The sequence below is a fragment of the Toxorhynchites rutilus genome, chromosome 2 (assembly GCF_029784135.1).
Source record: "Toxorhynchites rutilus septentrionalis strain SRP chromosome 2, ASM2978413v1, whole genome shotgun sequence".
Lineage (NCBI taxonomy): Eukaryota > Metazoa > Arthropoda > Insecta > Diptera > Culicidae > Toxorhynchites > Toxorhynchites rutilus.
In genome coordinates, this window is record NC_073745.1 from 49,634,740 (window position 1) to 49,662,631 (window position 27,892).

At 39.7% G+C, this 27,892-nt stretch overlaps 1 protein-coding gene across 2 annotated transcripts; it reads left to right on the top strand.

Annotated features, from left to right (window-relative positions):
- The first annotated feature begins 2,289 nt into the window (after window positions 1–2,289).
- On the top strand, window positions 2,290–27,260 carry LOC129767499 (chitin deacetylase 1). 2 transcript variants are annotated; one of them, XM_055768477.1, is made up of 5 exons: window positions 2,290–2,904; window positions 23,035–23,173; window positions 23,838–23,950; window positions 25,158–25,307; window positions 25,369–27,260. In XM_055768477.1, exons 1-5 carry the CDS (start codon window positions 2,853–2,855, stop codon window positions 26,520–26,522), a joined length of 1,608 nt encoding a protein of 535 aa, XP_055624452.1. In that variant the 5' UTR covers window positions 2,290–2,852; the 3' UTR covers window positions 26,523–27,260. The 2 variants fall into 2 exon arrangements, with proteins under 2 accessions (XP_055624452.1, XP_055624451.1); XM_055768476.1 differs by lacking the exon at window positions 23,838–23,950 and adding an exon at window positions 23,451–23,581 and having other exon boundaries at window positions 2,292–2,904.
- Window positions 27,261–27,892: the final 632 nt, after the last annotated feature.

Consider the following 27,892-nt stretch of genomic DNA (forward strand, 5'->3'; position numbering starts at 1 on the left):
AAGTTGTATGGCAAATATTGTATAGGATATTAAATAAGAAATGTTGACGGTTTATTTGAACCCCTATGTGGTTTAACATAGGATCTATAGTTATAAACGTACTTTTTCCTTTATTTCACGCCATCCTCAAAAGCTTCGAGATAAAAATTTGAAAAAAAAACTGAATGTGCATCTTACTTCGGTGTATCAAGAAAAATTATCGAAAAAAAACTTCATCAAAAATTTTAGTACTAAAAAAATATTGAAATTTTGATTTTTTTTTTTTGGATTTAGAGATTCAGTACTACTCTATTTCATATTTAAATGTGTTCCTAAGGCTTTTCTAGATATGTGTGATTTTTTTCATATTTTTTCAGTGTTGCGCGGTACAAAAAAAATATTTTTTAAATTTCCACAGAGTCTGGCTGGGTTTGTATTCAAATTTGTTCCTACGCCTTTTTTAGGTATATGTGATTTTTTTCAAAATTTTTAGAGTGTTTTTCGCGAAACAAAAAAAATATATTTTTTCATGCATTTCGAAATTTGAAAAAAAAAATATTACTTTGAGACCCAATTTTATTCTCATTTTTATTTAAATGTGTTCGTATGTGTTGTTTTTTTTCCACATGTAGCGTAATTTTTTCTTGAATTATTAAGAGAATTGCGCGAAAAAAAAATTGTTTTTTTAGCCTTTGGGCATTTTCAATTTATTTTGAATTTAGAGACACATTACTGCTCTAATATTTTTATAATTTTGTTTTTCATATGTCTAAATTTTGCCGGTATATTAAGAGCATTGCGTTGTACAATTTTTCTCTCGTATCTTAAAATATATGAGTTTATCTTTACATTGGATTTAGATGGTTTACCAAATTCATAGGAGTCAGAAATACGATAGAGCTCTGTGAGAAAAAAATAAAGTCCTTGTGGAAAGATCATTCGGATTAATGAGAAGAACACTCAAATAAATCTGAATTGTTTCAAGAAAATGAAAATAATAATGCAAACGATGAAGAAAATTATTTTTGTGTCTCGCAATGCTCTTAAAATTCAGGAAAAATTACGCCACATGTGGAAAAAAAGACACATACGAACGAAGGAGGAGTTACATAAATGGATAGTGGATTTGTGGAATGTAATCCATAAGCCTTCTTATTCTATAGAAACGGTAATTTTTCATGATATGATATGTCAATATTTTTCAGTAGTTAAAGTTACCATCGTAAGCGCTTAAGTGTTCGGATTTCGATGTATTATGATATTCTTCACAACTTGATGATGCAATGAAAGCATTCAATATTTAACCTTTGGAAAATACATGAGCAATACCAAATGAAATCGTCAATTCAAAAAGTTACGTTGAAAAACATTTGAAGACATGTGGGTTAAAACTCCTAAAAGTAACATGGGTAACTCCTAAACATATATTTTCACCATAATGATGTACTTGGAAAAGTTGTTGATAATTATAAGCAAATTCATAAAATTTCATGAAAATGACGGCATAACACGACAAACATATTGAAAGAGCCTTTTTTATATGACTTTTTTTTATATGAGAAACTTTTGAACAAAATTAAAAAATGCATACATAGATTTGAAAAAAAGATGAAAATTAAAAAAGAAATTAGAAATGTTTTTTCAAATATCTCGAGAATTGCTGCATTTAGAAGGAGATTGATTGGCTAAAAATGATTGTTAACATACAAAAATTTAATGTCCACAAAGTTCATCAAAAATAGTTTTGCCATCTTGGACTCATTTTTTAAATTTTGTACAAGACAACTATTTTATATGAAAAATAAAAAAAAATATATAAATGTTTATTTTAGGTGTTGCAAATTGAAGTTTTTTTTTGTAAATAAAAAAAGAGTACTAATTTTATTCTCAGTATAGTTTTTAAGATATAAAATATCAAAGATTCCTTTTACTAAAATCGATACGCTCTTTTCAAAAGTTACACTTGAGTAAAAAAATTCCCATTTGCTGTGAAAAACTCATGTTTCCTCCAACCCAAAAGGAATACATACTTTCATTCGAATGGATTTTATAATAAATAGTATGTTACAAAATTAAACATTTTCAAAAAAGAACAATAACTTTTACTAAATGTTTTCCGCCTATCCACCGATTGCAGTCTCCCAATGAAACGTACGTTCGCCATTTTCCCCTTCCAGCGAATCTCTCACTGAAAATTACACTCACTGGCGACTGTCGCCACGCTCAAAAATCGCTCAGGAAACTGAAATAACAGTCTTCAATAAATACACCTTAAGAAACTAAATCCTCATCTAGTAAGAAACCGTCCGCGCAATTCCAAACACACCGGATCCGTGGTCACAGGCCACGTTTGGTATCGTCCGTGTAACTAACCGCGGTCACCAAGCGACCTTCCCTGGCAACAAACGTCCTGGGATTTCGGGACTATTTGGGAGGCTAGTTTTCCTTCCCCAATCGGGTGTGCAACGATTTACGAAAGAAAACAAAAAAAAATCTGAGTGCCTGTGGATTAGTTTCCATCGATCGCGCGGAGAGTGAGTTCCACCAGAGCGAATCGTGGATCGTAGAGGGGACACCATCCGGGGAAACCCTGCCGGTGGCTCTGAGTGGTCGGGGCGCGTGGCGCTACGAAACGCGTACGCCTATATATAAATAGTTGATGGTTCGGTCGGAAAGATTTTAGTGCGCTGTTGGACAGTCAGGCCCATCTTGCTAGGAGTGTGTCCTCACTCACCCAGAGAGTCCTATTTTAGTGCTGCGAGGAGTTCCTGTGGTTCCACTGCAGGAGAGTGTGGAATTTAACTGGGAAAGTGCGCGCCCTAGTCGTGTGTGCACCAAACAAAAAAAAACAAAAACAGTGCAGTAGCCTTGAAATGGCGAATGTGATAAAGTTGATCGGTTTTCTGTGCTTAGTGGTGACAATCGGTAAGGAAAAAAACGCTATTGATACTTTAAGGAAGTGTTAACACACTCGCCAAGAGGCACACTATTTCGAACACTGGGATTAGTATTAACGAGTAGGGAAACATCAACTGGGCGAATCAAGAGTGGCAAGTGAGAGGAGATGAAATGAAAGCGAATGTGTGTTATTGAGTTTTTTTTTTATTTTGATGGACTCGAGGGTGATAATTATGTTCCCCCACGGCGAGCCAAGTTTTCTTCTTCGATGCGTTGTTAACTTAATATTCATCCTTATTTCGATTTTGGTGATGGTGATCATGATGATAATGATGATGTGGTAAAGTGAACCAACTCATGATGATGATGATGTAATAGTCACATTTGCATTTCTCTTTCGGATCCACCGAAGATTATTACGGAATAGTCCGCTCTTGGGGTGGGTTGGCAAAGACAAAGAAAGAAACTTCACAGCGAGAGGTGGTGGAGCACAATTTAAGAAAATAAAACTTAAACCTGTTCTCGACAACTGGTTCCACGAGTGCACACATTTGCATAACCCTCGACTTCACGATTTGACGACATACAAGTCACTTTTATTCGCTATCGCTCACTAGTGGTGATCGTGTAGGCTTGTAGGGCGCGATGTTGTATATTTTTGATATAATATCACCATTGGAGAGATTTGAACTAGCCTTGTTCCGTTTGTCAGAAGGTTCGACCTGGTTTTGTTGTATATGTTGGACAATGTCTTTTTATAAGGTATAACTACCGGCAACAAGTGGATCCTCTGAAGAAATGATTCGTTCAAGCAAATTCTATTCACAGAGAAATTTACCCAGAATACGATTGATTACTGTTTGGCATGACTCTCTACCGAAAGACTGATTTATACAGCCCCGGAAGCACTCTACCCTTTCGCTAACCCTAACACAGACTCCATAGAAATCATGATGAAAGCCAGCTTCAAATGATTTTTATTTAACATTGTCGTCACATGGCCTATCGACAGCATTTGTATTGTTTGTATAACCTACATCACACGATCATACGCCGATTCTATTTCCGCTTCCCATGGTTATTCAAATGTCTGGCAATGTTTAGTCCTAGCTTTTTTTTTAATTTGACTCCAGTTACCATCTTACACTAATCACCCTGCCCGTCAACCAATTCTTTGTTTATGCAAGTCGTTACTCTTTCAATTCATATTCTTCGTAATTACCACCCGAAGACAACGAATGTGACTGGTTGTTATGATACTACGTACTGAATTCTGTAGCCGTTCTCAATTTAGAGCACTTCCCTGCTAATGGATTCACCAGGTTAAGAACAGTAATAACACAACTTTTCAAAACAATTTAAAAATATGACCTTCGTACGTTGATGAACCATAAAATATCGCATCTGAACAATAATACAAAATAAACTTAATGATTCTATTTTTCACATTTGGAAACTCTCACAATTGTCAATTGTGTAATAAAACAATTATTCAGACATAGATAAATATTTTTATCATTTTAAAGGCACTGTCATGAAATTTAGATTAAAAGAGCAATCAATAGCAAAGCAAACATTACTTGACTATTTTTTAATATTTTCCGTTAGGGTACCCATTTTGATTTTAGGGTGGTCCAAAAAATCTATTTTTTACTTTTTTTTCCAGAATTACTTTTCTTCAAAAATTCATAACATTTAAACTGGTAGACCGATTCGACATATCAAAAAAATAAAGTTAAAAAATCATTCCCAAAAGTTATGAAAAAAATATATAAAAAATAATTTTTGGAAAAAGGGTAAAAAAAATATTTTTCGGACCATCAGTTAACTTTCAAAAATCATAACTTAAAAGAGAAATAAAACACATTTCTGGTTTTCGGATATGTTTTGTAAGGAATCCTCAGCTTTCAAGAAAAAATATAAAAAAATACAACGCCCTTGGTCTCGAAACCATGTAAACTGTAAAAACAATTACAATAAATAATTACGAAAACAAAATTTAAATTTGCTGCAAGTATAGTATTTTTTTTTTAAAAAAGAACAGCTAATTGGTTTTAACTTAATATGTTGACCATCTGAATCGGTCTAGGAGTTGAAAATTTAAGAATTTTTGAAAAAAGTTATTTTTGATAAAAATGTAAAAAAAAAAAATTTTTCGGGCCACCCTAAAATCGAAATGGTCACCCTAACGAAAAAATAAAAAAAAGAGTCTAATTTTCACGAAATCTGAGAACTATTTTATCGGTTTGGTATGGAATGGCGTTTGCCACTTAATTATTTGTCATTTATTTTGTTATCCGCGATTTTCGCTATCCGAGGTAACGTTGCCAGACTATTCCACGGATAATCAGGGTTATAATGTATTTGTCGCACGGTCATGACTAGACGTTTGAAGAAGAGTGAGTTGCTAAATGTGAAAAATAGAATCATTAAGTTTGTTTTGTATTATTGTTCAGAAGCGATACTTTATGCTTCATCGACGAACGGCGGTCATATTTTTAAATTGTTTTGAAAGTAGTAATGGTGTTGTGAAGTTTTGAATCGTTTAAACATCAGTACAAAGGTGTCAACAACAACAACATTCAACAGTCAGTGGTGCAATCTTTTTCTTTTTCTCATGTTTAGTTTTGTATGTATTTTACACAGAACTTTTTTTTAAATGAATTAATAAGATTAATTCACATAAAGATAAATTTTCAGAGTGGTGCTAGACTACCAACTAAATCAGTGACGAGTTACCTCATTCTTTTTTTTTTTTTTGAATTTTTTTATACTGTTATGATACTGTAGAATGTTTCATGAATAGTTGAAAAGAGGTTCTGTAACTATTTGAAGTCGAAGAAACATGGGTGGCATTTGAAATTTATGGAAATCATTAGTGGGTGTCGGTTTTACCCTGATTTCCCCTACGTAATCCAAACCCAACAGACGAGCGAATGAGGGATATTTGTTTAGGCGCTCGCAGGCGCAACATCATTTTTATTGCTGGCCTTATGCGCTGATCGATAAATGATCGGCTGCGCCTGGGTATTCTTATCCTTACCCTAGATTATTGCCTAGCAGTCTTAAAATGCCAAGACCGTAGAGCAGCAATTACATTTTGTTACACCCATTTCTTCGTTATTCACATAACGCGGGAGGGATTTACTTGAGAGGGCTCTTTGGGATTTCTCCCGACCTTCGTCATTTACACGGAGATAAACTTCGTGATGCCTAAACTTTTGTTGCATATGGTACGATGAGTCAATCTATACTGCCTGTTTATTGTTTGTTTACCCGTTCGTTTATGATAGACCGCGGTCTAACTACACGCTCTATGGCTAGGAAATGAATCACACTCTGAAATCGTGATCCGTGCGACGACAATGGGGATGAGGATGGGAGTTGAAACTTTAGAAACTTGCTGTTTTCGCACTGTCAGTTGTGTACAAACTCATAGGAGTACCGGTAAGTTTCTTCGTTTTTTCAAAGATTAATGCTTTATTCTGCCAAAATGTTTACAAATTTAATAATCAAAGTATTGCCCATCCCAAACCACAACTTTTTCCTATCTTCCTGGCAATTCACGGATCCATTTGCGGAAATAATCGGCCGGTTTGTCGGCTAACCACGAATCGATCCAATTTTTGAATTCATCAAGTGCTCTCCAAGTGCTGGTCAACCAGGCCATGTTGCATCGACCGAAAAAGGTAGTAATCGGACGGAGCAATGTCTGGAGAGTACGGTGGGTGGGATAGGACCTCCCATTTCAGCGTTTCCAAGTATGTTTTAACCAGTTTCGAGACATGAGGCCGAGCATTGTTGTGCTGCAAAATAACTTTATCGTGTCTTTGCTCGTATTGTGGTCGTTTTTGCTTCAGTGCACGGCTCAAATGCATCAATTGTCGTCGGTAGAGGTTCCCCGTAATGGTGTCATTCGGTTTTAGCAGCTCATCCAAATAGACAGCATAACCTTCTGGCCGTGAATATTCCGCGCGGCCGTCGATGTTGATGCATGGCCGGGGTATCCATACGTTGCCCGACGTTTAGGGTTGTCGTAATAGACCCACCTTTCATCGCCAGTAACGATTCGATGCAAAAAAAAACCTTTTTTTATGCCGTTGGAGCAGTTGTCCGCACGTGAAAAAACGGCATTCGACGTTTCAATTCATACGACACCCAATGTTCTATCTTTCGGATAACACCCATTGCTTTCAAATGATCGGATATGGTTTGCGGAGCTACTCCAAGTGTATCTGAAAGTTCTTGTTGCGTTTGTGACGGATCTTGATCGAGTAAAGCCTCCAATTCTTCATTTTCAAACTTTTTTGGCGGTCCGGAACATTCTTCGTCTTCCAAGTAAAAATAAATAACGTTCGCTCATTTGGAGCATGGTCACCATAAACTTCCACCAAAATGTGATGACTTTCCGCAGCTTTTTTCTTCATATTGAAGTAATGAAGTAACACTCCCCGCAAAAAACACTCTCGTTGGTACGAAATTCGACATATTCGAAGTGGCAAAAAATTATGTTGTTTACGCTTCAACTTTTTGACATACAGTAGAACCCCGATTATCCGCGAGCGGTGCGGATTATCCGCGACACCGAGTTCCATAGTAAATGTTTAGACCTTCCTGGAATTTGCCAGTGAGTAGTAGGATCATGCTCTTTTGTTTCGGTCATGGCTTTCATATTATCTGACCACTAATGCACACAACATTATAGATAAGTAGTTTGATGATTTCTGTATTGATTAAACCTACACCCAAACTAGCGTTGTAAGAAAGCATTTCATTTTCAACAGAAAACATGTCATTTCGTGCCTTGAAGCGTCAAATAGGTAAATAATGTCATATGTCCCCCAACGCTTTAAAATGTATGTATGGAAGCAGACATCTCTTTCTTTTTTCTTTTTTCTTCTTTTATTGGGATTGCACCCAAAAAAAAGTCCAAACGACGACAACGGGAATCAAACCAAGGACGGCTGGAATGCAAGACTGTTTCACACGATCACGCTATCTACATAGCTAATGATGCTGTTGGGGAGGAGCGTGATAATATTACATCTCATCACAAATTGAAGTTGGAAAGTGTTTTCTTATTTTACTCCTAGAAAACACTTTCCAGCATAAAGGAGATCTATATCTATCTCGGTCTGGGCCGTGGCCAAGTAATGCGCACTTATTTGAAACGTGTCTCTTCTTATATTGCCGTACCATATATATCATACAAATGCTTACATGTATATGTGAGTCATGGCATTTTCTGTCATTTTTACGCTCATTTAATGTAATAAATCGAGATAACCAAACATGAGCTAAAAATTAATTTTGGGTGTAGTTTTCATGCTGAAATAGCTTTTTCCCGTTTTTGTACCACATTTTTAGTCCATTTTTGCGTTATCCGCAATTTTCGTGATCCGCGGTGACCTAGCCAGACTATACCGCGGATAATCGGGGTTCTACTGTATACTGAAAAAGACTCATAATGACAGTAGCTTTCCAACGAATGTCTGGAAATTTGATTCACTGTAATAATAATCAAGTTACGCCATCTGTTGTAAAACCGAAGAAACTTACCGGTACACCTAATATAATTTATACTTTGAAATAAATCTAATCGTGAAGGTCCAGGATCGTAAAAGAGTGGAACGTGAACGTCAATTATTATAGGAATCAAAAATTGAAACATACGTTATGTTATTTTTCTCATTTCGATTAACGGCCTGCTCACTTACGTAAATTGTGAAATGAACATTTTGCTCCCTTCAATAAGCCTCTACCTACACGTTAAAACAAACAAAACAAAGCATGAGACTGGTAATTGTCTGACACAGTACCTACTTAGTGCGATGAAATAGATATTAAAGATCGAAAAAAAACTAAATAACCGAAAACTTTATCAACTATAAGTTCTTCTATATACCGAACAAAAAATGCACGAAAAAAATCGTGCAAAAAGCGCACAAAAAACAGGTTTTACTGTACCGTCGATTGCTCGTTATGCTGGGCGACACTAAAACGCTGAAATTCTTGAATATCCATATAGTTTTTCAGTATTTGTTAACAAATTACATCTCCCACGCTCCCAAAAACACAATTTCCCAAACTATTTTACCAAATAATCTACAAATTATGTAGTTTTCAGAACGGTAACAGAAAATCCGAACCGAATTAGCTGTGTGGAAAAGGAGGCGGCGGCAGCAACCGCTACGGAACGCACTTTAATTTTCAGTTTTCCACTGAGGAACACAACTCTCACAGGCTGGGAAACACCCTCTCCGCATCTGGCCTGAATGCGCTGTGCTTTGACGCTACTTTTAACCCGGAAATAATGCGCAAGTTTACGAAAATTGAGTGATCATTCGAAAAATATCACCAATAATTCCGAACAGACTTGTGTTCTTATTGCCAAGAATTGTAGTGCACTCACTATGCATCCATATTTTTAAGCTTTTTGCTCCATCTATCTTTAACATAGTTGCAAACTTACGAGTCACGTGTCATTTTCAATTTCAATTCAGAATTAAGGTTGAGAAAAAAGGAGTTCATTCTTTCCGCCTAATTTCAAGACTTTATTAAACACTGTTCTGATCGAAGCGCCATTTTGAAAATGATTCCATTATGCCTTCTTCAAAGAAACCGTCGTCCTTATTGACCAAACCTAGGATGACGATTTTCACAAACTTCTATTGAGGCGAATTTTTACCGGCAAAATAAGTGACCATAGACAGAAACAGATAACGGTATGCGACCACAATATGGTATTTTTTTACTGTCGGCTACGGAGCAGGGTTGCCATAATAAAATCTGTGTTTTTGGTCTCAAAAAATCTTTTTATCTGTGCTTTTTCTCAGAAAATCTGTATCGAAATCTGTATCAACCCTTTTGTCGTTTGTCTACTTCCAGCCACCACAGCAAAGAAGTATACTAATATTATAATTTATGCAACAATGTATCAGTTCTCACTTTTTCTAAACGAATTTTATAGTCTTATTTACTTATTCGCAAAACAAAACGGTGCCACTATGAATAATAGGTACTCAGTATAAACAAAAGTTGTCATCCATACTTGAGGAATGAATGAATGGAAAACTCCATGTATTTCGGCACTGTGTAGATGTAAAGAGCATTGTTCTGTATGTTAAAATAAAAAGATAAAAGTCGAAATACGCCAAACTATTTCTTTTTCCTGATTTTATGATGCGAAGGATATCACACGAAGAAGAATTAAAGCAAATATTTTATGATAATAAACATAAAAACATTGTTTAGTAAATACTTATCAGAAGTTTACAAAAAAAGAAGGAAGCTTGTTCATCTTTCATAATCTCACAAAGTTATACATAACTTCTTTATCATGTAAAAAAATTGCGACAAGTACGACACAGATGTCGAAATTAAATACGATCGCAAAGGGTTAAATTTATAGGTTCAATCTTGAACCATATCTTAGCTTTAGTATCATTGATTGGCATAGTTATTATGAATTTAACGATGTTAGTGGTATCCACGTAAAAATTCATATTCTCGGTGCTTTAGTAGGAGAAAGATAAACAGTGTTATTTATTTATTATGAAGCTAGCCGATGACGCAGGCTTTTGCATCTTTTTGCGTTAGATTGAACATGAGAAAGCAGTACTACACGCTACATATGAATGCCAAAATGAATCCCATTCAGAATGATTCTATATGAATAAAATTGGTGAGTTGGGAAAAATATTATTGAGATCAAGCCATATCTATTATTGAATCGTTATTTTGAAAAATCTATAAATATGTATGAAAACCAAAAGGTTTCAAAAAGTCTGAAAAATCCGTATTAATACAGATTATTCTGTAAATATGGTAACCCTGCTACGGAGCAACGTATTTGCTGATTTGACATATTTTTAAATTGCAAGGAAGTAATTGGTTTTCCAGATTTGAAGGATTAGTTTTTGTTGGTATTGTTTATTACTTGATTATTTATTTTTATTAATTATTTATTTATTATTATATTATTATTATTTATTATTATTAATCATTTCTCCAGGCTGTTCACAGCTTATAATGGACCACATAATTCTAGTGCTACCTAGCACAGAGTATCATCTTCATGCCAAAGCGGTTCTGTCTTGCAATTCATATGGATAGTGCGCCTTTTTTGTATTTGGGATTCTCCGATATTAGAAGTAAATTTGTGCTCCGTGTATCGTGTGAGTAAAATTTATGAATTGTTTAGAATCGGGTATCAGTTCTGTTAAAACCCATCGAGCAATGAAAATCATGTTAAATTAAGACACGTTTGACTCAAAAACAAATTTTATATTGCACTCGACCTGTCTCTACTATTTAAATTGTTTACTTCTCGACGATCAACTGATATGTAGAATTTCATGAAAATAAGATGGAAGATTCGATATTTTTTTTTGTCTTTATTTAAGAGACTTTCAGCCGTAGGCTGGTTCGTCTCTGCAGATTCGATATTTGAAACTCAATCTCATTTATCTCTTCACTTAAAACGTTTACCGTTTGTGACATTTATGACCAAAAGATGTTTACTTCTTTTGAGCCTGGCTAACTTTTGACGCGTTGTCAAAAGCAATGTACTTTTCGTTTCATATACGAATTAGGTCCAAGGTTCTCTCTGAAGATACTGCGCATCAAACTATTAGATATTTTATCCTTGCTGCGAAACGTAAACAAATGTAATCGAAAAATGGTGGCTCCAACTACTTTCGTCGAAATGATTTCTGGCATGAGTATGTTCTGCTTGTGGCGTTTAACGCCTTGAATCTTGAACGATGATTTCCATTCACAAAATGCACGGGAAATAAGCTCCTTCTGAATTTTACTCAAATGGATGATGGTACACAAAAATACATTATAAATGAAAGGCCTAAGATATTCAAATTCATCTCCAAAAGAGGAAAAACACACGAGAAGAATTGCAGTAACATATTTAATGTGATGATAGCCTAAGCTGGCATGTGATTAGTTTCTTATAGTGATCCCTCAAACAAGCCGTTGTTCATAGCTTAACACGTTGAGCACAGCGTTGGTCCCTAGGGGCAAACGTTGAATTTTTTAGTAGGAAAGCTGACTGACTGGGACTGTGAGTTACGAAATAAGAAAATAAAGATATATATGGCTTGTTTTCGGATGTTTTACTAAATATAAAGTCTTGTCCAGTTAGAATCCGTACGGAAGAAATCATTTATATCTCGGAGATAGAATGACATACAAAAAAGAGTGATCAACCAAAAGAAAGATATATTCTTGCACTTTTACAAAAAAATGTCCTTAAAATTATTTTTCTTCATTTCTGATGAAACTTCTCACTTTTCTGGTGATTCCTCCCATCAAACGTTGCACAGCGGCAGTGTCGACCTCTGTGGCCAGTTTTTTCCAGAATCTGGTCATCCCTGCAGCGTCCCGAGCCATTTTTCCGGTCTTCTTTAGCTTCCGCTTCATAATCGCCCAATATTTTTCAAATGGGCGGAATTGGGGGCAGTTTGGTGGGTTGAACTCCTTCTCGATAAAATCCACCCCGTTGTCGCGGTACCACTGGAGAACCTCCCGGCTATAGTGGCAACTCGCTAAGTCAGGCCAAAACTTAACGGGACCATTGTGTGCCTTTATGAAAGGCAACACACGCTCCTTCAGGCACTCTTCCTTGTACAATTTCGAATCCATGGTCTTTGTAGTGATGAAAACCGGCGTCTTCGCACCACAGGTGCATATACCCTGCCAGATCATCATCTTCTTGGCAAATTTGTCCATGAACATGAACTTGAATTTGGCGGGGACATCGCCTCGTGCCGTGGAAAGATAAAATTTTTGTCCCGGAAGTTGGCCGAAGTCCATTTTTACATAAGTTTCGTCATCCTGGAGCAGGCATCCATGGTACTTCGTTAGTACCTGATAATACAACTTACGAGCGCGAGTTTTCGTCACTAGACTCTGCTTCATCGTCCTATTTGGTTGCTTGATTGCTTTGTAGGAATGAAGTCCAGCTCGGTGAATGATTCGTCGAACGGTACTACGAGCGGCACCGTATTTCTGAGCGATATCATGTTCGGACAGTCCAGGGTTTGCTCTGACGGTTCTCAACACCTTCCAATTCAGCTGACGATCGTAGGTTCCGCTTCGACGCTTCTTTTGAACCGCCCGGTCCACGCTGTTCCGCTCGCGGAATCGTCTGAGCACATCACATACGGTAGTTTTAGCGATATCCAACTGTTTCGCGATCTTCGCACCCGACCACGTTGGATTGTCAACGTGGGTGTGCAAGATTAATTTTCTTCTTCTGTCTTCCATGTGGAATAACTCCGGACTTACGGCACGAAAAAATTTGAAACTTTTACCACCAGAAGAGGAAACATTTGTAAACAAACCGCTGTAAAAACTTTCTTGCAGCGGCCACTGACTGTGCCGCTGTAAAATGTGCAACGCGTACGGATTCTAACTGGACAAGACTTTAATTACTTTCTCGTCGAATTTCTGACTATTTTCTATGTATACAATAAGTATTTTTGGGAGCTGGGACCGACACCGATATTGTGTAAACGCTGAAATGGAAAGCGCATCAAAAATAATCCGGGGCTTAACGTGTTAAACTCAGTAATAGTCGCTTTTCACACAGCACCCCGTTACCGATGGGTTCATGGATACCCGGCTCATCGATAGCATAATAGCATTCTCAGTCTCTCGCGAGACATGCAATGTTCACCAATTACCACCCATTATGCGCCAAACACAATGAGGTCTGCAGCAGCAGCATCGTGTGAACCGCACATGCGCATGCATTATTCATCTAACCATGCATTTACGGACACCATAATCTCCAACACTGGCCATGACCCGCATAGTGCCCCCCGAGAAGGTCTACGATCGCTACAACACGTCTTAGACACAAGACTTACACGCTAGATTACTCTGCAAGGCCGTGGTCCGCAGGAGGTCCATTCCGAGCGTCGCAAGTGCTGATATAGTGCAGAGATTTGCAGTTCAATGGTCCCCATTGTTTGCCGCTAAGTGCACTGCGTGCATCCGAAGTGATGTTATTAATCAATTCGCCTGCACTTCTATGTAGATATTCTCCAGAAGAATACCACGCCACAGTGAACATTCTTCATGTCGCATTTCGTGTCCTTCATCCGCCAATCCTGGGCTGAGTGTGTGTACACATCGTGTTTCAAAATTAATTGCAAACATCTTTCTGGTCGCATGTTAGACCGATCGTATGAGTGATGTCTGATGTCACATATCCTTCAGTTGCCAGTAGGAAAACACAGTATCTTGGTTAAGGCATACCGTCGCTGGCCACGGGACGGGGGGCAATTTAGCGCGCGCCCAAGCGCAAGAAGCTGAGCTAAACTCCACTTAGCGTTAGCCACGATCGCGGTGGCGGGACACGACGTGGAGTTATGTAAAGCACGAAGTGCTTTATTTTTACAGCGTTGCCGTGTGGTGATCGTGGAGATCGCGGAAAAGAGAAGGTGTTTCGCTGTAGAATGAGACCGGTTTCCGTCGTCGACGCCTTGTTTGGTCCGCTTCTAGTGGAGGGGGAGGGGGAAACTGAGGAAGAGCCCAGGAAAGAGGTGCACCGTGCACAATGAAGTGCAACCATAGTGGAATTGCATGTCTCGCAAACGGGGATTGGTTGCACGAAAGTGGCTCGAGGATTAATCCATTGCTGCTGTATGGCATGTTGTTGGCACATGTAAAGAATAGTAAACTAAAGTATGTGGATAATGTGTTGAGGTGCTACCGAGTGATGAAATGTGACACTGAAAGTAACTGGTTTGAAATTTGGGACAAACTTTCTGCTCATTCTCAACAAACAAAGCTACATTTTCTATTTATGCAAATGTTATACTATATCAATGTATTTTACATTCAAAAACTTTCTATTTGTAGAACTGAATTCATTCAAGTCTAAATTGTCATAATCATAAATCATAAATCAAATATCTTCATATTAGTGTCCCTAGTGTACTATCAGTAATACTTTGTATTATTACTGAATCAATGAGGAAAACATAATTTACGATACTGATGGCTTGATCTTGCTCGATCTAGTGCTGGCGAATGATGCTGCTTTATCGAGGTGCTCGATCACCGAGGCTGCCGATCCAGTTACTCAGCTCGACACCGATCATCCAGCACTAGAAGTTGACGTCAATCTACCGACGCCAACTGGATTTGAAGATGTACCAGATCTGACTTCCTTCAAATTCCAGAAAGCTGATTTCGCAGCATTACATCAAGCTATAGCTCAAGTCGACTGGGAATTTCTGGAGACCATCGAGGATGTGGATGCTGCCGTTGCCAGGTTTTCTGATGTCATGACCCGTATCATCGTTGATTGCGTTCCTGTGCGGAGGACTGCACGGAGACCAATCTGGGGCAATAGACGACTGGGAGAACTCAAAAGATTGCGATCCTCTGCTCTCCGGCGTTTCTGTAGGTTGCGCTGTCCGTTTGCTAAGCAAGAGCTGAACCGAACGAGCAACGAATACCGTTTGTACAATCGCTTCCTGTATAAACAGTATACGAGGCGTATGCAGAAAAATCTCCGTAGAAACCCGAAACTTTTCTGGTCCTTTGTCAACTCCAAGAGAATGGAAAAAGGCTTGCCCGTGAACATGTTTCTGGTGAACCACTCGGTTAACACTGCACTCGAGAAATGCAATCTTTTCGCTACTCACTTCAAGCGAGCATTCAATTACCGTTCGTCCTCCGAAATGCAAGTTGCTGCCGCCGTTAGAGACACTCAAACCAACGTATTGAATCTTGACATCTTCCGAGTCACCAGCGATGTTGTGGAGGCTGCGATCAGCAAATTGAAGTATTCTTTGACTCCCGGTCCGGACGGTATCCCTTCTTGTGTACTCAAAAAATGTGCGCCAAGTCTTGCCTACCCTTTATCGGTTCTATTCGACACCTCTCTACAGCAGAGTATGTTTCCTTCGCTATGGAAGCAGTCAGTGATGTTTCCAGTACACAAGAAAGGAGACAAACGTAACATAGAAAACTACCGAGGAATCACATCACTTTGCGCCTGTTCAAAAGTTTTCGAAATCATTGTCAATGATGCTGTGTTTTCCTGTTGCAAGAACTATCTGTCAATGGATCAGCACGGTTTTTTCCCAAAAAGTTCTGTCGCAACCAATTTGGTCGACTTTGTTTCCATTTGTCTGCGCAATATGGAGCAAAGTACACAGGTGGACGCAGTGTATACGGACCTCAAGGCTGCTTTCGATCGCGTCGATCACAAAATCCTTCTAGCAAGGCTGAACAAACTCGGGATTTCATCAAGACTAACGACATGGTTGAACTCGTATCTGAAAGATAGACAGATGTGTGTCAAAATCGGACCTGCACAATCTGCGACATTCTCTAATCCTTCGGGAGTGCCTCAAGGAAGCAACCTAGGTCCATTGTTGTTCTCACTATACATCAACGAAGTATCCTTGATACTTCCAACTGGGTGCCGCTTATTCTATGCTGATGATGTGAAAATTTATATGGCAATCAGGAACGCACTAGATTGCCATAGGCTTCAGGATCTGGTCAACCGCTTTGAAGAATGGTGCTTGAGGAATATGATGTCGCTCAGTATCTCGAAATGCAGCACTATTTCGTTTCACCGGAAGCTCAAGCCAATAGTGTTTAACTACTCCATTTCTGGTCAAGTTCTGTCGCGAGTGAGCCACATCCGTGACCTTGGAGTGACCCTTGATAATGCGCTCAGTTTCCGACTGCACTTCAACGAAATTATTGCTAAAGCCAACCGGCAGTTGGGATTCGTTCATAAAATTACAAGTGAATTTCGTGATCCACACTGTCTTCGATCTCTATACTGCTCGCTAGTTCGATCTACACTGGAGTTTAGTGCAGTTGTCTGGTGCCCGTTTCAAACTAACTGGATTTGTAGGATTGAGTCTATTCAGCGGAAATTTGTGCGACATGCTCTCCGGAATCTTCCGTGGCGGGATCCACTAAACTTGCCACCGTACGAGGCTCGTTGCCAACTCTTGGGACTGGAGACGCTGGAAAGGAGACGTTTCAACGCTCAGGCTATGTTTGTCGCCAAACTTTTGACCGGAGAAATCGACTGCCCTGCACTGTTGGAGCAAATTAATATGTATGCGCCTGAACGTATTCTTCGTACCAGAAACTTTTTGTATCTTGAGGGACGCAGTGTGAACTATGCGTTGCACAATCCTGTTCGTTTTATGTCAGTCCGTTTCAATGATGTGTTCGACTTATTTGACTTTAATATCTCTTCGGACACCTTTTACAGACGACTCACTCGTAGATGAAATCTTTGTATTGTTTTATTTTGTTGGACCATTGTATTTTGATTTAGTAGTGTCGTTTAGTTTTAAGAAAATCATTAAGACCAAGTGTGAGTCAGATGGTTTAAAGAAAAGAAATAAAGAAATAAAGAAATTACAAGGCATGTTTGTGGCCAATATTCATATAACTTAATTCTAAACACAAACAATTATATTATATATTATAAAAAGCACATGCTCATAAATGTGCTTAAAAATTGCTCTGGGATTTTGTTGGTACTATGATCCGTGTAGAAATCTCACTTTTGGCTAAACATTAAAATGTTTGGACCTTTTCAACGTTGTTTCCGGCTACTGTCTTGCTCGAACGGGTAGCCGACTTGATTCGCGTTTGAAGGGTCTTGGTAGAATTGATATTCAGAATTCCTATGGCAGAACTAATAGTTCAGTTCATATTTATCATATCTCATCAATTACGATTAGAAAACATAACAGTGTTAAGGCCTTCTATGAAGGGGTCAATATGAGATTAGATACCAACCTTTATTGCTTTGCTAAGTGTCCCTCAGAACCCTAACTCTTTATTTGTTTAGATGTGACACATGAGTTCCCTGACATCAATGACTTGACGGTGACTACTGGCCCTATTTTTCTGATTACTTTGGAAGATTTGGAAGATTTCCCAGTTGTCGAATGGTAGCTAGTACAAATTTCCTCAGTATTTGTCTATTTCCTGATCATTTAGTAAACGTAACTAAATTCTCCAGTACCAAAAGTATCTCATCATTGGCTTGAAGCCAGAATTAAACATGTTAACTAAACCGTTCCCCATACACCCCCCCCCCCTTAGGGGGTCTCCGTAGCCACATTGGTTGCGCGTTCGCTTAGTAAGCGATCGTTCGTGAGTTCAAAACTCAGGGCCCTCATTGACCATCTTTGTGTTGTTATAGAATAGCTACGTCCACGCAACAATCATCAGCGATGGAGATCGTTCCACGGTCGAAATAAGATCGATTCATCCATACAACTGCTCTGCTCTGCAAGACACATCGGGCTACTGTTCTATAAATAACTCAACAATGATCATTCAACTGTCTCCGCTGTCCGGTGGTCCAACTGGATAATGGAAGAACAGAAAGAATACTCTTACGCCTAAATGGCTACTGTGTAAATGTACCATATGTAATGGTGTAGAAGGAATACTGGCGAATGACAACTGTGTAATGTGCTAATTATAGATATGATAACCATGTGACATGTACACGATTAAAATTCGGCTCTGTTACTTCTAAAATGCTAATGAGCCTTAAATAAATAAATGGGATAAAAAAAACTAACTCGTTGTTATATCGAAAGCTCTCGTGTTGTGTCGGCATCACTGGAGTTCCTCATTTCCACAACTTCTACGAAGCGACTGCAAAGGCAACAAACTACAAGGAGCCGTAACCGGACCGAGAAATTCGACAGCTTTTTCATACAAAGAACCTGTATGAACTTATTTCCTTATCGTGGACTCAAGAACATCTGGTACTGATACCATACATTCTCGGTCATTTTAGGTCACCAAAATGGAGAACGCAATGTTGATTTAATCATTGAGGCTCCCAGGTGAACCTGAAAGAATCCAATCATATCATTATTTGTTTATCTATCTATAGCAATAAAATAAAGAATGAACGGAGAAAAAATATTCATAACTAGAATAGTTGAGAGCTGATGAAGAGAGAAGGTTAAAAAAAAGTTGTGCCATGGCGTACACGATTCCAGCCCTTCTGGTTATCTGAAACAAAAAAAATCGAACAAATTCTGCATCAGTGTAGATGCCGCTATCGCAAGAACCTCGGACATGTCAAAAAGTTCTCTTTTCTAAGGTATATTCTTGAATGCCTAAAGCATCGAAATATGAAGGTAAAAACAAATGTTTTTTTTTTCAAATTTCTGGATTAGGATACAGGGCGGACTCGATTATATACAGTCTCAGGTTTATTTTCACTGTATATAATCAATCCTGTATATAATCGAGTCAATAAAAAATATTTTTTATTCGTTTTTTAGGCATGTGTTTTTCGTTTTTTAAGTCTAAAAGATGAATTTGATTTTTGATTCATCCGCTTAAAGTCATAAAACGCCTTTCTCACATGAAAAAAAAATTATCCAGATTCTCTCAAGAGGCGATATATGATCATATTTTATGAAAAAAATCCTTCTACGCATATTAGTTAGGGTGGTAATGAATGTATGGAAAAAAAAATCGTTTTATTTTTTTTTTTTTTTTATCTTCACTTATTTTTCGTCGGCCTATTTCCGCCACTTTAGTGCCAATCACCGACATCAGGGAGGCGACTCCACCTGTTCCTACCTATCAGACTCAACAACTCATGAGCCGGGCCAACTTCTTTTACTTCCCCTCCGAAGGAAGACGTAACCAGAGATTTTTCGCCTCAGAAAATCCCAACGACGCCAGCTGGGATTGAACCCAGGCCGATCGGATTGTGAGGCTGTTACGCTAACCACACAACCACTGGCGCCGTCGTGTATTTCTAAAAAAAAAAAAAAAAAAAAAAAATCGTTATCGAATTTAAAAAACCGACTATGTACATTTGGTTTATTGGCCCAAAAAATTATCTGTGCAAAAAGTTTCAGCTCAATCGGACATGATTTAAGGGTGCCTCAAAGCGCTCAAAGTTTTGATTTTTTCATCCTCGAAAATCTTCCAAAAGGGGAGTAATTGAAATTTGGAAAATCGAAATTATTTTCAAATGACCTGTACAAAATTTCAACTCAATCGGACATGATTTAGGGGTGCCTCAAAGCTCTCAAAGTTTTGATTTTTTGATCCTCGAAAATCTCCCAAGGGGGAGTAAAGGAAATTTAGAAAATCGATTTTTTTCCGTTGCCAAATGACTTAAAAATGCATGAATCGTCGAAATCTGGTGTCATCTCGAAAAAAAAATTTTGGCCGAAAATCGACCTTTTGGGAAAGTTAATAATTTTTTATGTGTTATTATTAATTCTATCCTAAATATTTATATTAAACTTGATTGTTTCTATGAATTAAATTGAAGTTCTCTAACCGCTCTACAATTTGTGCTTTGACACCCAACTTCTATACTTTTTAATTTGACAGCAATATCAATATAAACAATTCCTGGTGAAAATTCAAGCAACATCTTCAAAAATCACGATTTTTACCCCAATGTACATGTCCACTTAAATTTCCACTTAAGCCACTTAAATTTCACCTTAACGTTGGAAGGTTACATTTTTTCTTGAGATAAGTATCATTTGAAATATAAGAAAAATTATTTTTTCAGACTGTATATAATCGAGTCCAAGATTGCATATATTCTCATCACATATAATCGAGTCCGATCTGTACTGCCTTAAACACCACCGACATTATTTCTGAAGCCAAAAGCAGTCAATCATGCCCGTTTACTCGTTTCGCCCCTTGGTGCTATTTTATACGTCCGAGGTTAGAATTGTCGAGGACTATTTTTCATTAAAGGCGATTTAGAGGATTTTGGAATCATCCTAATACGTTTGTCGTCCCATCACCCAGATATAGGTTAAACTTTCCTCACCAGGTGCCTTTCCAAGCCCCCCCCCCCCCTTCGCGAGTTACGTAATTTGTGCACGACGCCTTATGAGATATAAACGCTCAAAATCTTGGTGGTCCGGCGTAACTCTCTCGTTTTTAAAACTTTGAACTTTGAACGTACAGAAATGAAAGACGGAGTCCTACGATAAAAATTTATCCGCAACAGACTCAGTCGGATTGCGTTGGGCGACGAAAGTGTCAAAAATCTCCATAGAATCCTTGTGATGTATACAGCAATATCGGTCGCACATAATATTGGGAAAAAGTTACAAAGCCCTTAATGCACTTTAGTCGCCGTTTTCTGCTCAACTCCAACATTTCCTGACGGTTTGTCTACCATATGTCTAATGTTAGTTCTTCATATTTTGGGTGAGTTCGAAGTCGACCAGCACTTACAGCTGGAGCCATCTACTGACAAACAGCGGGAACTTAGTTGCGTAACTAATAATTTAACAATGATTCTGTCAAAGAATCAAAACGTAATTCAATAATCAAAATGCTGGAACCATTCTCAGTGATCAAAAGGGAAAGAAGAGGGTTGAGATAACCTTGCACAAAGTCTACGCGGGGTCAATGTAGGGCATTTTTTTTTATCTTTTATGTTTGTTCCGCATCTATTAAAGTCTTGTCCAGTTAGAATCCGTACGCGTTGCACATTTTACAGCGGCACAGTCAGTGGCCGCTGCAAGAAAGTTTTTACAGCGGTTTGTTTACAAATGTTTCCTCTTCTGGTGGTAAAAGTTTCAAATTTTTTCGTGCCGTAAGTCCGGAGTTATTCCACATGGAAGACAGAAGAAGAAAATTAATCTTGCACACCCACGTTGACAATCCAACGTGGTCGGGTGCGAAGATCGCGAAACAGTTGGATATCGCTAAAACTACCGTATGTGATGTGCTCAGACGATTCCGCGAGCGGAACAGCGTGGACCGGGCGGTTCAAAAGAAGCGTCGAAGCGGAACCTACGATCGTCAGCTGAATTGGAAGGTGTTGAGAACCGTCAGAGCAAACCCTGGACTGTCCGAACATGATATCGCTCAGAAATACGGTGCCGCTCGTAGTACCGTTCGACGAATCATTCACCGAGCTGGACTTCATTCCTACAAAGCAATCAAGCAACCAAATAGGACGATGAAGCAGAGTCTAGTGACGAAAACTCGCGCTCGTAAGTTGTATTATCAGGTACTAACGAAGTACCATGGATGCCTGCTCCAGGATGACGAAACTTATGTAAAAATGGACTTCGGCCAACTTCCGGGACAAAAATTTTATCTTTCCACGGCACGAGGCGATGTCCCCGCCAAATTCAAGTTCATGTTCATGGACAAATTTGCCAAGAAGATGATGATCTGGCAGGGTATATGCACCTGTGGTGCGAAGACGCCGGTTTTCATCACTACAAAGACCATGGATTCGAAATTGTACAAGGAAGAGTGCCTGAAGGAGCGTGTGTTGCCTTTCATATAGGCACACAATGGTCCCGTTAAGTTTTGGCCTGACTTAGCGAGTTGCCACTATAGCCGGGAGGTTCTCCAGTGGTACCGCGACAACGGGGTGGATTTTATCGAGAAGGAGTTCAACCCACCAAACTGCCCCCAATTCCGCCCAATTGAAAAATATTGGGCGATTATGAAGCGGAAGCTAAAGAAGACCGGAAAAATGGCTCGGGACGCTGCAGGGATGACCAGATTCTGGAAAAAACTGGCCACAGAGGTCGACACTGCCGCTGTGCAACGTTTGATGGGAGGAATCACCAGAAAAGTGAGAAGTTTCATCAGAAATGAAGAAAAATAATTTTAAGGACATTTTTTTGTAAAAGTGCAAGAATATATCTTTCTTTTGGTTGATCACTCTTTTTTGTATGTCATTCTATCTCCGAGATATAAATGATTTCTTCCGTACGGATTCTAACTGGACAAGACTTTAACAGTCTAAACTAACATTTCAAAATCTACGTTCGAAACCTGTATCAACCGAAGCAAACGACTCAAAAATCGAGTTACAAAATCAGCGTTACGTCAGCAACGCTCGGACGAAAGTGCTAATCAATAATTCCACTTTCATAGCCATAAAAGTAGACCTGGTGATATGAGCACACATATGTGCACATATTAGTGAGGTGGATAAGCAACCTGAAGAGACCTAAGCAGGGTAGCAGATGGGAAGAAATGTTGAAATTTTCACTTTCGAACTTGATGTCGTGTGTGTTATAATCCTAAATTACATAAAAGTTTCTAAGACTACTAAAATTCGTTACTAAACTTTTTTGTGTTTTTCTGTCCATCTTTCAGCCGGAGCCGAATACCGTGTGAAGCGACAGGACGACGATGGTGAGCCGGAAGGCGACAACATCGACGAGCTGTGCAAGGACCGACCGGCGGACGAATACTTCCGTCTGTCCACCGATGGCGATTGCCGTGAAGTCGTGAGGTGATGATTACCGCCAGGAAGCACCACTGATCCCCTAGAACAAGTGTAGCATAACGCACGTGTGCGTGTGCCAAATGTTTCTTTGTGATGCCCACAGTCCTGGTGTTTCCCTTTCTAGTCCATTCCCAATTCTTCGGTGTGTTTGCTCTTGATAATCGCGCGAAGTAGTCTTCATTTTCGTACTCGAAATAAGCACACGCCGTAATCACTTTAGGAAACGATCGATTCCGTTAGAAATTCACGTACACTTACCATATTCAATTGCTCGTTAATGCAGGTGCGATAATGCTGGCGAAAATGGCATCACAAGACTGGCACGCGTACGTTGCCCAACCGGGTTATACTTTGACGTTTATCGTCAGACCTGCGATTGGAAAACGAACGTTAAGAATTGCGATGAACTAGGAAGTAAGTCCACGGCGGTGGACCGGCCGGGAATCGAAATGAGACCTACGTCAGTCCAGACGTATGCCAGCTTTCCATTGCCGGACCCGTCCACCGAACAAACTGTCTCCACTAAAACTATTCTTTCTCTTTCTTTACTTTCATTCGTCTTTCATGACCCCCCCAAAAAAACGAACCCGAAATCAAACCAAAACCGTGTCAAATCTTAACCTCTTTCAAAAAACCAAAAAAAAACGGCCCCGTGTTGCAAAATAAATAGGTGTACCCGTGCCGGATTGAAGCAAATCACTTGCCCATCCGGTCTAGCATTCGACATTGAAAAACAAACTTGCGATTGGAAAGCAAAGGTCACCTCATGTGACAAGAAGGAAAGTAAGTCTCAAACCAAAGTTTTCGGCGAGGGAAAAAGTTTGCAAACAAAATTGTCACGCTTTTTTGTATATATGTTTCTTTCCGCCAGGGAAAGAACTCGGTTTTTGCACAACGATTAAACAACAACAACAACAAAATAAAAACATTAGGCTATTTTTTCCGTGCGCAAATTGGTTTGGGATGGCATACTGTTCCAGCACTAGGAAGTAGAATCCAAATTACCGTAAAACGAACTGGTTCTGGGAATGCAATCCAGTAGATTTAGAAAGGCTTAGACTACCCCGCAAAACATTGACAGACTGACTGACCTCTGAGATATTTTTTACGGCAGCTGACTAGTTTTGTGTAGTTTGTTTTATCTTATACTAACCTAATCTGTCGGTGGAGGATATCGTTTGTCTCGTTTGACTAATGAGCCTATGTTAAGATCATAAATTTTCTAACACTCTTGTAGAATGTGTCTGTAAATTATTCCCACGAAACACTATCAGAACACTTCCACTAAACACTTAACCATGTACCTATCTCTGTGTGTAAAAAACACAAACAAAAACTACGCTACCATCTGCTCAACTCAAATGTGAACTATTCAAACTATTAAACTTCAAATCATAATCTTGTGTGCTAAACATTCAACAATGTGTATGTCAAATTATTTTTTTCTCCTTCCAAACATCTGAAACGGTAAAGGATTGAATACATTAAATGTGAACACAACTCCCACCACAGCTACCACAACACTCAAATGAGGTGCCTAAGTACCACTCCATATCCCTCTAGCGATCAAGCTGAACATTTACCGCATGAGCTGTCTAATATTGAGCGGAATAAAGATCTTCAACAGCAATAAGTTTTACACTCTTTAGCAGTCAATAATCGCTTGTAACACTGGTCAAGCAACTAATTTCAACAATAAGACAAAAGACAAGAACACCCACAAGATCTTCTAGGACCAGTAGTTGATAAAATATAAACTATTGTTGTGCGACTCCATTCCAAGCTGGTCGCCGTTCGCTCCAATCGTTCACTTCTACACCATCACACGAACACACCTATTTACAACACGTTCTACAGCTTTACCCAATTCTTCGTAAAGGACCCCCTCATATCGTTTTATTATCCTTTTTTTCCACCTATACCACTTCCACAAATCGAACCATATTAATGCTTCTTTGATTCCACCGTACTATCTCATCGCTCAACGAAGAACCAAGAAAGGTCCTTCCTATCCTGAAGACCGATGAGCCAATCTGTCCCGAGGGTAAGCTGTCCTGCGGAAACGGCGAGTGTGTCGACAAGGAGCTCTTCTGTAACGGTAAACCCGACTGCAAGGATGAATCGGACGAGAACGCGTGTAGTAAGTTCAGAGTGTCTTTTTTCTAGTCCTGAGCCGTGCCTAACCTCCCCTCTCAAAACAGCCGTTGAACTGGATCCAAACCGTGCCCCAGACTGTGACACCACGCAGTGCGTCCTTCCGGATTGTTTCTGCTCAGCCGACGGAACCCGTATCCCCGGAGGCATTGAACCCCAGCAGGTGCCACAGATGATCACCATCACCTTTAACGGTGCCGTCAACGTTGACAACATCGATCTCTACGAGGATATCTTCAACGGCCAACGTCAGAATCCAAACGGCTGCCAGATCCGTGGTACCTACTTCGTGTCGCACAAGTACTCCAATTATTCCGCCATCCAGGACCTCCACCGCAAGGGACACGAAATCTCCGTTTTCTCGCTGACCCACAAAGATGACCCGAACTACTGGAGCCAGGGAACGTACGACGACTGGCTGGCTGAGATGGCCGGTGCTCGGCTGATCATCGAACGTTTTGCCAACATTACGGATGGCTCGATCATTGGCGTTCGCGCTCCTTACTTGCGCGTCGGCGGTAACAAGCAGTTCGAGATGATGGCCGACCAGTTCTTCGTGTACGATGCCTCAATCACCGCTTCGCTCGGACGTGTCCCAATCTGGCCGTACACTCTGTACTTCCGCATGCCCCACAAGTGCAACGGAAACGCCCACAACTGCCCATCGCGTAGCCATCCGGTGTGGGAAATGGTCATGAACGAGCTCGATCGTCGTGACGATCCAACGTTCGACGAATCGCTGCCTGGTTGTCACATGGTTGACTCTTGCTCCAACATCCAATCCGGCGAACAGTTCGGACGTCTCCTGCGTCACAACTTCAACCGTCACTACAATACCAACCGTGCCCCACTCGGACTCCACTTCCACGCCTCCTGGCTCAAGTCGAAGAAAGAATACCGCGAAGAACTCATCAAGTTCATCGAGGAGATGCTGGTCCGCAACGATGTCTTCTTCGTTACCATGCTCCAGGTCATCCAGTGGATGCAGAACCCAACCGAGCTGAACGCTCTGCGTGACTTCCAGGAGTGGAAGGAAAAGTGTGACGTCAAGGGACAACCGTACTGCTCACTGCCGAACGCCTGTCCGTTGACGACCCGCGAGCTGCCAGGTGAAACCCTGCGTCTCTTCACCTGTATGGAGTGCCCGAATAACTACCCCTGGATTCTGGACCCAACCGGGGACGGTTTTACCACTAAGTAAGCTGATCGATCTCTCGCTAGGCCAATTGAGTTGGGAGCCACTCCAAACTACTTAAAGTCTGATATAGCTGGTTGAGCACAACAGAAACAAACAAAAAATAGACATTCAGCGTTAAGAATCAAGTGAGAGACTCTAAAAAGCGGCTCCGTTGCTCCCTTTCCCTTTCCCTCCCCCCCCCCCCCACTCCCGACGGAGCCAAGACGTCTGTTGTAAATAATTCCAACTTCTCACGTCCCTCAATCCCGTCGTCACTTTTAGTAATCCCCTCCTTCGTCCTTTTTCACACTTCAGTCATCATGTTTACTGTAGTGAAGAGTAACTGGTGTGTTAAATGAATCAACAAGATTGAACGTGATAATATTATTGATTAATTCTCCAAACCTACCATAAAGTGCGTTTGAAGGTTGGTAAAAGCGGGGCGACTAGTGACTGCCCCCACAGTTATGTGTGGTGGAAGCGCTAGTGTTTTCTATTACAAGTACTCGTGTTTTTAAATATTATTTTAAAGACTATTTTTTAACTTAATCGAAGAAAACGCAAACCAAGCACAGTCGCTACGTCCAGCAAAGTTTTTTCTCTTGCTTGTATTTGTTTTGTTAAACTATCAATCTACAACCTACGGAGGCCATCCCGATAGATGATCTCCTTCGTAGGAGAGTGTTTGCGGCTGATAAATTAGGATGATATTAAATGAAAAGAGAAAACAAGGTATGAAAATAAACTTTACATAAAAACTAACCCGTGCTGTGTTATTTCTCCTTGATGACAATTGCCGAGAATTATTAAACATCAAGTTCCATGCGAGTGGAAGTTTAACTATATCTAAAATCAATGGGATGAACGATAGAAACTGGGGTGTTCAGGACCACCGATCGGGTTAGGACCACTTTCCCCTATTGATCGCCGAATTATCCGTTCGAAAACACCATGTAATCGCCGATCGACGTTCTTTTTCGTTCTTAATTCATCTCTTTAGAGGACCACCGGCAAATTTTCTGATTGAATGCAATGAAAACATCGTTTTTCAAGCCACGAATACAGATAGCCTGCCAAACCAGATATTTCTTAGCGAACTTCGACAGTTTCACATACATGAAAATGTCTGTCACCTTTTCCCTTCCGGTTGCCGTATAAAACTCCTTCCCAGGAAGCTGTTTGAGGTCTGCCTTGATGTAGATTTCGTCGTCCATCATAACGCTATCGAACTTTATCAGCATCGTCGTATACATCTTCCGGGATCGCGTTTTGACCGCCTTGTTTTGTGCATGGTCGCGATTTGAGGCCACTAACTTCTTTATAAATCGATAGTCCAGCTCATGTTCGCTAACTCGAGCTGCGAGAAATTCGGATTTTCGCGATACGTGAGCAAA